Source organism: Procambarus clarkii, chromosome 19 (genome assembly GCF_040958095.1).
Source record: "Procambarus clarkii isolate CNS0578487 chromosome 19, FALCON_Pclarkii_2.0, whole genome shotgun sequence".
NCBI classification, from domain to species: Eukaryota; Metazoa; Arthropoda; class Malacostraca; order Decapoda; family Cambaridae; genus Procambarus; species Procambarus clarkii.
In genome coordinates, this window is record NC_091168.1 from 36,421,410 (window position 1) to 36,431,810 (window position 10,401).

Here is a 10,401-nt window from a genome sequence, read left to right on the forward strand (position 1 = left end):
CCTAACCTAACTTATCTTAACCTAACCTAACTAACTTATCTTAACCTAACCTAACTTATCTTAACCTAACCTAACTTATCTTAACCTAACCTAACTTATCTTAACCTAACCTAACTTATCTTAACCTAACCTAACTAACTTATCTTAACCTAACCTAACTTATCTTAACCTAACCTAACTAACTTATCTTAACCTAACCTAACTTATCTTAACCTAACCTAACTAACTTATCTTAACCTAACCTAACTTATCTTAACCTAACCTAACTAACTTATCTTAACCTAACCTAACTTATCTTAACCTAACCTAACTAACTTATCTTAACCTAACCTAACTTATCTTAACCTAACCTAACTAACTTATCTTAACCTAACCTAACTTATCTTAACCTAACCTAACTAACTTATCTTAACCTAACCTAACTTATCTTAACCTAACCTAACTAACTTATCTTAACCTAACCTAACTTATCTTAACCTAACCTAACTAACTTATCTTAACCTAACCTAACTTATCTTAACCTAACCTAACTAACTTATCTTAACCTAACCTAACTTATCTTAACCTAACCTAACTAACTTATCTTAACCTAACATAACTAAATCAATAATTTATGTTCCTATTATAATATAATAATAATATTTAAAATGAACCAATAGGAAACAATTTATTGAAAATAAAGTAAATCACTCGGCCTATTAGGCAAATCGGGCCTTGCATAGTAGGCCGAGAAGTGCATTCTGGCTACTAGGTACGACATATATTTATATATATATATATATATATATATATATATATATATATATATATATATATATATATATATATATATATATATATACATAATTTTCTTATTAATTTCCTCAACTAATTGAGAGATATTTGAGGAGAATTCGCGGTAAGGTTATGCAAATTACCATGAAAGGAATAGCGATGCCTTTGAAGTTCTGAATGACTAATAAGTCCAACAAGTTCAGCATTTACTCTACCACTAACGAAACCTTTACATCTTTCCTTAATCATGGCGGCTTAAGTCTGCATTTAATACCCAGTTTATTGGCTTTTAAACTTCACAACCCTAGGTTATTACTATAAACAAGTTATCTCTGTTCTTCGGAGCTCATAACCCGTTTAATAACTCAAAGGAAAGATGTACATGATTCGTAAATGTTTAAATAAATCCAGGCCGGGGTTACGCGAAGCTCCTGAATATACTCCTTAAAATTTACCGAGTATCCAATATATATATATTGACACGAATTACTGATACATGGCTCACCAATAATGACTGAACATTGCACAGTTTCAGCCAAGGGTGACATGAGTTACTATCTTGATGATACATGAGAGATCAGTGTAGAATAGTGTTCGTTTTTTTATGTTGGAGTAGTTCAAGGCCTGCTAGTGAGGCCTGTCAGCCTCTGGAGGGTTACTGAGGCCATCACGACAGCTTACTGACCAACCAACAAGTATACTGTAGTTCAAGGCCTGCTAGTGAGGCCTGTCAACCTCTGGAGGGTTACTGAGGCCATCACGACAGCTTACTGACCAACCAGCAAGTATACTGTAGTTCAAGGCCAGCTAGTGAGGCCTGCCAGCCTCTGGAGGGTTACTGAGGCCATCACGACAGCTTACTGACCAACCAACAAGTATACTGTAGTTCAAGGCCTGCTAGTGAGGCCTGTCAACCTCTGGAGGGTTACTGAGGCCATCACGACAGCTTACTGACCAACCAGCAAGTATACTGTAGTTCAAGGCCTGCTAGTGAGGCCTGCCAGCCTCTGGAGGGTTACTGAGGCCATCACGACAGCTTACTGACCAACCAGCAAGTATACTGTAGTTCAAGGCCTGCTAGTGAGGCCTGTCAACCTCTGGAGGGTTACTGAGGCCATCACGACAGCTTACTGACCAACCAGCAAGTATACTGTAGTTCAAGGCCTGCTAGTGAGGCCTGTCAACCTCTGGAGGGTTACTGAGACCATCACGACAGCTTACTGACCAACCAGCAAGTGTACTGTAGTTCAAGGCCTGCTAGTGAGGCCTGTCAACCTCTGGAGGGTTACTGAGGCCACCACGACAGCTTACTGACCAACCAGCAAGTATACTGTAGTTCAAGGCCTGCTAGTGAGGCCTGTCAACCTCTGGAGGATTACTGAGGCCATCACGACAGCTTACTGACCAACCAGCAAGTATACTGTAGTTCAAGGCCTGCTAGTGAGGCCTGTCAACCTCTGGAGGGTTACTGAGGCCATCACGACAGCTTACTGACCAACCAGCAAGTATACTGTAGTTCAAGGCCTGCTAGTGAGGCCTGCCAGCCTCTGGAGGGTTACTGAGGCCATCACGACAGCTTACTGACCAACCAGCAAGTATACTGTAGTTCAAGGCCTGCTAGTGAGGCCTGTCAACCTCTGGAGGGTTACTGAGGCCACCACGACAGCTTACTGACCAACCAGCAAGTATACTGTAGTTCAAGGCCTGCTAGTGAGGCCTGTCAACCTCTGGAGGGTTACTGAGGCCATCACGACAGCTTACTGACCAACCAACAAGTATACTGTAGTTCAAGGCCTGCTAGTGAGGCCTGTCAACCTCTGGAGGGTTACTGAGGCCATCACGACAGCTTACTGACCAACCAACAAGTATACTGTAGTTCAAGGCCTGCTAGTGAGGCCTGTCAACCTCTGGAGGGTTACTGAGGCCATCACGACAGCTTACTGACCAACCGGCAAGTATACTGTAGTTCAAGGCCTGCTAGTGAGGCCTGTCAACCTCTGGAGGGTTACTGAGGCCATCACGACAGCTTACTGACCAACCAGCAAGTATACTGTAGTTCAAGGCCTGCTAGTGAGGCCTGCCAGCCTCTGGAGGGTTACTGAGGCCATCACGACAGCTTACTGACCAACCAGCAAGTATACTGTAGTTCAAGGCCTGCTAGTGAGGCCTGCCAGCCTCTGGAGGGTTACTGAGGCCATCACGACAGCTTACTGACCAACCAGCAAGTATACTGTAGTTCAAGGCCTGCTAGTGAGGCCTGCCAGCCTCTGGAGGGTTACTGAGGCCATCACGACAGCTTACTGACCAACCAACAAGTATACTGTAGTTCAAGGCCTGCTAGTGAGGCCTGCCAGCCTCTGGAGGGTTACTGAGGCCACCACGACAGCTTACTGACCAACCAGCAAGTATACTGTAGTTCAAGGCCTGCTAGTGAGGCCTGCCAGCCTCTGGAGGGTTACTGAGGCCATCACGACAGCTTACTGACCAACCAGCAAGTATACTGTAGTTCAAGGCCTGCTAGTGAGGCCAGCCAGCCTCTGGAGGGTTACTGAGGCCATCACGACAGCTTACTGACCAACCAGCAAGTATACTGTAGTTCAAGGCCTGCTAGTGAGGCCTGCCAGCCTCTGGAGGGTTACTGAGGCCATCACGACAGCTTACTGACCAACCAACAAGTATACTGTAGTCCTGAACATTGCCCCCCAGGACTAAGGGGAAACTCCTGGTGAATATACACCGAGGAGTGGGATCCACTTCTCGGTGTGTATATAGTCCAACACAGCGTACTAATAAGGCTGTGTGTGGCACACAGCCTTGCCCTCTAGCTGCCCCCAGCTGCCCCCCAGCTGCCCCCCAGCTGCCCCCCAGCTGCCCTCCAGCTGCCCCCCAGCTGCCCCCCAGCTGCCCCCCAGCTGCCCCCCAGCTGCCCTCCAGCTGCCCCCCAGCTGCCCCCCAGCTGCCCCCCAGCTGCCCCCCAGCTGCCCTCCAGCTGCCCTCCCAGCTGCCCCCCAGCTGCCCTCCAGCTGCCCTCCAGCTGCCCTCCCAGCTGCCCCCCAGCTGCCCTCCAGCTGCCCTCCAGCTGCCCTCCAGCTGCCCTCCCAGCTGCCCTCCAGCTGCCCTCCAGCTGCCCTCCAGCTGCCCTCCCAGCTGCCCTCCAGCTGCCCTCCAGCTGCCCTCCAGCTGCCCTCCCAGCTGCCCTCCAGCTGCCCTCCAGCTGCCCTCCAGCTGCCCTCCCAGCTGCCCTCCAGCTGCCCTCCAGCTGCCCTCCAGCTGCCCTCCAGCTGCCCTCCAGCTGCCCTCCAGCTGCCCTCCAGCTGCCCTCCAGCTGCCCTCCAGCTGCCCTCCAGCTGCCCTCCAGCTGCCCTCCAGCTGCCCTCCAGCTGCCCTCCCAGCTGCCCTCCAGCTGCCCTCCAGCTGCCCTCCAGCTGCCCTCCCAGCTGCCCTCCAGCTGCCCTCCAGCTGCCCTCCAGCTGCCCTCCAGCTGCCCTCCAGCTGCCCTCCAGCTGCCCTCCCAGCTGCCCTCCCAGCTGCCCCCCAGCTGCCCTCCAGCTGCCCTCCCAGCTGCCCTCCAGCTGCCCTCCAGCTGCCCTCCCAGCTGCCCTCCAGCTGCCCTCCAGCTGCCCCCCAGCTGCCCTCCAGCTGCCCCCCAGCAGGCCATCAGCTGCACCACAAAAACCCCGGCAAGTAAAGAGAAAGAAGACCAGGAGGAGAGAAACATTTTCCACCAGCTTTTCTCCTGGGCAGTTGCTGCAGTGCCGTCCTGGCACCCCCGGGGGCCATCCTAGCACCCCCGGGGCCATCCTGGCACCCCCGGGGCCGTCCTGGCACCCCCGGGGCCATCCTGGCACCCCCGGGGCCATCCTGGCACCCCCGGGGCCGTCCTGGCACCCCCGGGGGCCATCCTAGCACCCCCGGGGCCATCCTGGCACCCCCGGGGCCGTCCTGGCACCCCCGGGGCCGTCCTGGCACCCCCGGGGCCATCCTGGCACCCCCGGGGGCCATCCTGGCACCCCCGGGGCCATTCTGGCACCCCCGGGGCCATCCTGGCACCCCCGGGGCCGTCCTGGCACCCCCGGGGCCATCCTGGCACCCTCGGGGCCATCCTAGCACCCCGGGGCCATCCTGGCACCCCCGGGGCCATTCTGGCACCCCCGGGGCCATCCTGGCACCCCCGGGGCCATCCTGGCACCTCCGGGGCCATCCCGGCACCGTCGGAGCCATCCTGGTACCCACGGGGCCATCCTGGTACCCACGGGGCCATCCTGGCACCCCCGGGGCAATCCTGGCACCCCCGGGGCCATCCTGGCACCCCCGGGGGCCATCCTGGCACCCCCGAGGCCATCCTGGCACCCCCGGGACCATCCTGGCACCCCCGAGGGCCATCCTGGCACCCCCGGGGGCCATCCTGGCACCCCGGGGGCCATCCTGGCACCCCGGGGCCGTCCTGGCACCCCCGGGGCCATCCCGGCACCCCCGGGGCCATCCTGGCACCCCCGGGGCCGTCCTGGCACCCCCGGGGCCATCCTGGCACCCCCGGGGCCATCCTGGCACCCCCGGGGCCATCCTGGCACCCCCGGGGGCCATTCTGGCACCCCCGGGACCATCCTGGCACCCCCGGGGCCATCCTGGCACCCCCGGGGGCCATCCTGGCACCCCCGGGGCCATCCTGGCACCCCCGGGGCCGTCCTGGCACCCCCGGGGCCATCCTGGCACCCCCGGGACCATCCTGGCACTCCCGGGGCCGTCCTGGCACCCCCGGGGCCATCCTGGCACCCCCGGGGCCATCCTGGCACCCCCGGGGCCATCCCGGCACCCCCGGGGCCATCCTGGCACCCCCGGGGCCATCCTGGCACCCCCGGGGCCATCCTGGCACCCCTGGGGGCCATTCTGGCACCCCCGGGACCATCCTGGCAACCCCGGGGCCATCCTGGCACCCCCGGGGCCATCCTGGCACCTCCGGGACCATCATGGCACCCCGGGGGCCATCCTGGCACCCCCGGGGCCATCCTGCCACCCCGGGGCCATCCTGCCACCCCGGGACCCCGAGGGCCATTCTGGCACCCCCGGGGCCATCCTGGCACCGCCCGGGGCCATCCTGGCACCCCCGGGACCATCCTGGCACCCCCGGGACCATCCTGGCACCCCGGGGGCCATCCTGACACTCCCATGGCGCACCCCTGGCACCCCCGAGGACCACCCTGGCACCCCCGAGGGCCGCCCTGGCACCCCCGAGGACCATCCTGGCACCCCCGGGACCATCCTGGCACCGCCCTGGCACCCCCGGGACCATCCTGGCACCCCGGGGGCCATCCTGACACTCCCATGGAGCACCCCTGGCACCCCCGAGGACCACCCTGGCACCCGGGGCTTACTCTTCTCCGATCAAATAATCACACACAATAGACAACTATTGGTTAGCTCAGCAGGCGTCGTGGCTGTTGTAAAGACGGACCTCTCCACACACGCCTCATAACAATGCTCCTAATTGTCTTAAACAGCTGTAAGTGATTCACCCTCGTTCTGGAGAGACAACTATTTACCAGCACAACAAAACACTTAACATAACCAAATCTAACCTAACCTAACCTAACCTAACCTACCCTAACCTAACCTAACCTAACCTAACCTAACCTAACCTAACCTACCCTAACCTAACCTAACCTAACGTAGCCTAACCTAACCTAACCTAACCTAACCTAACCTAACCTAACCTACCCTAACCTAACCTAACCTAACGTAGCCTAACCTAACCTAACGTAGCCTAACCTAGCCTAACCTAACCTAACCTAACCTAACCTACCCTAACCTAACCTAACCTAACCTAACCTACCCTAACCTAACCTAACGTAGCCTAACCTAACCTAACGTAGCCTAACCTAGCCTAACCTAACCTAACCTAACCTAACCTAACCTAACCTACCCTAACCTAACCTAACCTAACCTAACCTAACCTACCCTAACCTAACCTAGCCTAACCTAACCTACCCTAACCTAACCTAGCCTAACCTAACCTAACCTAACCTAACCTAACCTAACCTAACCTAACCTAGCCTAACCTAACCTAACCTAACCTAACCTAACCTAACCTAGCCTAACCTAACCTAACCTAACCTAACCTAACCTAACCTAGTCTAACCTAACCTAACCTAACCTACCCTAACCTAACCTAACCTAACCTAACCTACCCTAACCTAACCTAACCTAACCTACCCTAACCTAACCTAGCCTAACCTACCCTAACCTAACCTAGCCTAACCTAACCTAACGTAGCCTAACCTAGCCTAACGTAGCCTAACCTAGCCTAACCTAACCTAACCTAACCTAACCTAGCCTAACCTAACCTAACCTAACCTAGCCTAACCTAACCTAACGTAGCCTAACCTAGCCTAACCTAACCTAACCTAACCTAACCTAACCTACCCTAACCTAACCTAGCCTAACCTAACCTAACCTAGCCTAACCTAGCCTAGCCTAACCTAACCTAACCTAACCTAACCTACCCTAACCTAACCTAACCTAACCTAACCTAACCTAACCTAACCTACCCTAACCTAACCTAACCTAACCTAACCTAACCTAAGCTAACCTAACCTAACCTACCCTAACCTAACCTAACCTAGCCTAACCTAACCTAACCTAGCCTAACCTAGCCTAGCCTAACCTAACCTAACCTAGCCTAACCTAACCTAACCTACCCTAACCTAACCTAGCCTAACCTAGCCTAGCCTAACCTAACCTAACCTAACCTACCCTAACCTAACCTAACCTAACCTAACCTAACCTAACCTAACCTACCCTAACCTAACCTAGCCTAACCTAACCTAACGTAGCCTAACCTAGCCTACCCTAACCTAACCTAACCTAACCTAACCTAACCTAACCTAACCTAACCTAACCTAGCCTAACCTAACCTAACCTAACCTAACCTAACCTAACCTAACCTAACCTAACCTAACCTAACCTAACCTAGGCCTAATTTCTCACAGAAGTACTGTATGTTATATTCCTTATTACATAGTGATATTATTGACGAATGAGATGGATAGAGAAACAAGAAGCGAGTTATTCATTATTTGTCAGTCGCGAAAAGGACACGTGTTTGTATGGATCAATTGAGTGAGTTTTTCCCATAAAACAAAATGTTGATGTCAGAACCAAAGTTTAGTTAGTGCAAAGGTTCTTAACCGGGGAGTATCCATGCCCCTTGAGGGAGCCCATGCTCCTTGGGGATACCCATGCTCCTTGGGGATAGCCATGCTCCTTGGGGATACCCATGCTCCTTGGGGATAGCCATGCTCCTTGGGGATACCCATGCTCCTTGGGGATACCCATGCTCCTTGGGGATACTCATGCTCCTTGGGGATACCCATGCTCCTTGGGGATACCCATGCTCCTTGGGGATACCCATGCTCCTTGGGGATACCCATGCTCCTTGGGGATACCCATGCTCCTTGGGGATACCCATGCTCCTTGGGGACACCCATGCTCCTTGGGGATACCAATGCTCCTTGGGGATACCCATACTCCTTGGGGATACCCATGCTCCTTGGGGATACCCATACTCCTTGGGGATACCCATGCTCCTTGGGGATACCAATGCTCCTTGGGGATACCCATACTCCTTGGGGATACCCATACTCCTTGGGGATACCCATGCTCCTTGGGGATACCCATACTCCTTGGGGATACCCATGCTCCTTGGGGATACCCATACTCCTTGGGGATACCCATGCTCCTTGGGGATACCCATGCTCCTTGGGGATACCCATGCTCCTTGGGTATACCCATGCTCCTTGGGGATACCCATGCTCCTTGGGGATACCCATGTTCCTTGGGGATACCGATACTCCTTGGGGATACCCATGCTCCTTGGGGATACCCATACTCCTTGGGGATACCCATGCTCCTTGGGGATACCCATGCTCCTTGGGGATACCCATGCTCCTTGGGGATACCCATGCTCCTTGGGGATACCCATGCTCCTTGGGGACACCCATGCTCCTTGGGGATACCCATGCTCCTTGGGGATTCCCATGCTCCTTGGGGATACCCATGCTCCTTGGGAATACCCATGCTCCTTGGGGATACCCATACTCCTTGGGGATACCCATGCTCCTTGGGGATACCCATGCTCCTTGGGAGTATGGATTCCTCTAACATCCTCTATGCTACGAACAACCTTCCGACCCTCACCGTCCAAGAGGAAGTCTTCACCACCACTGCTCCAGATACAAGTCCTGCCCTGGCCCCTGACCACGACATCACTGTGAAGGCTGCCGCACTTACATACCTGCTGTCCGCTGCGGCAACACCTGGTGCCGCAGCTACTCCTGACCCAACATCGGACCCGGTAGAGGAAGCAGCCACTAAGCCGACGCCTTCACAGTCGGCGACACCTGCTGCAGTTCCACCGTCGTCCCTGCACCTGCACAGACTGCCAACATGTCGCCTCCAGAACTATCTACTACCGTCGTTCCACGGACCGTGTGCTCGCCCACTGAATCCTTCTACTCCGGCTCCAGAACCTGCCACTACTTAGTCATCAAGGAACACCGCCTCTGGTTTTGACTCAACCGATTCCACAGACAAGGATATCTCAGTTGGAACACCATCCTCTCCTCAACGGAAGCTCAACTACAGACCTGACGATTTCCTTCTGAATGCCAAACCTACAATCCCGAACGACTGCACCGCCATATGAAGACTAAGGGGAAGAACACGGGATGTAGACTTAGAACCATATCATAACTTAATTCCAAGGGGTAATGAAGGACACTACAGCCGAATTGAAAATGAACGTAAACAGATTGAACTGTGAACACCAAGAAATCTGGACTCCACCTGCCAAAGGTTATTGGGGAATACAAACCTGGATATGCTATGGGAATGTCAAGACCCACAAGTCTGGAAACCCACTTCGGCCAATCATCAGCCAGATACCCACACCCACATGCAGACTGGCTAAGCGACTCAACTGCCTGCTGACTCCTTATGTGCCTTGTGCCTTTAGCCTGAAGTCTTCGAAGGAATTCATTGACTTACTGCGGGGAGCCCGGGCCATGGGGATAAGAGCCTCGTTGGATGTGGAGTCACTGTTAATAAACGTTCCTGTGGATGAAACAATCGGGATGATAATACACAGTGTATCGTGATCCGGCTTGTACTCCTCTTGACATACCAGAAAACATACTACTACTCTTAAACATACTAAGAAAGCTACTCCACACCTGCACTAAAGAGGCACCTTTCTTGAGTCCCGATACACCCCTCTTGTACCCAGACAGGTACAAGAGGAGTGTTTTCAATGCTTACGTCGACCGGGCTCTCAGTCACAGCTCAGGATGGAAGCAAGTCGACGAAGAACTCTGTAGGGTAAGGCAGGTCCTAGTCAACAATGGCTTCTCTAATGGTTATGTTGAAGACATCATAAAAGAAAGGTGAAACGCCATGCAACCTCTGAAGAGTCAACTAACACAACACTTGTACCCTCTATTAGACTGTTTTACAGGAACTTCTTTTCGACGGCTCATAAAACGGAGGAAAGTGTCCTGAAAGATATTATTAATAAGAAAGTTATCCCTACAGAAAAAATCAGAAAATACAACTGACGATTTATTTTAAAACCAA

General features: G+C 53.5%; 2 protein-coding genes across 2 annotated transcripts; one reads left to right on the top strand and one right to left on the bottom strand.

Annotated features, from left to right (window-relative positions):
- Positions 1–7,922: 7,922 nt before the first annotated feature.
- Positions 7,923–8,885, bottom strand: LOC138366422 (FHA domain-containing protein FhaA-like). Its single transcript, XM_069327469.1, has one exon. It carries the CDS (start codon positions 8,883–8,885, stop codon positions 7,923–7,925), a length of 963 nt encoding a protein of 320 aa, XP_069183570.1.
- Positions 8,886–8,917: 32 nt separating this feature from the next.
- On the top strand, positions 8,918–9,313 carry LOC138366423 (uncharacterized). Its single transcript, XM_069327470.1, has one exon. The coding sequence runs from the start codon at positions 8,918–8,920 to the stop codon at positions 9,311–9,313; it is 396 nt and encodes a 131-aa protein (XP_069183571.1).
- The last annotated feature ends 1,088 nt before the right edge of the window (positions 9,314–10,401 follow it).

What these genes read in the sequence shown, in the direction of transcription:
- LOC138366422 (XM_069327469.1), bottom strand. Translation starts at nt 8,885, where the DNA reads ATGGGTATCCCCAAGGAGTATGGGTATCCCCAAGGAGCATGGGTATTC.
- LOC138366423 (XM_069327470.1), top strand. Translation starts at nt 8,918, where the DNA reads ATGGATTCCTCTAACATCCTCTATGCTACGAACAACCTTCCGACCCTC.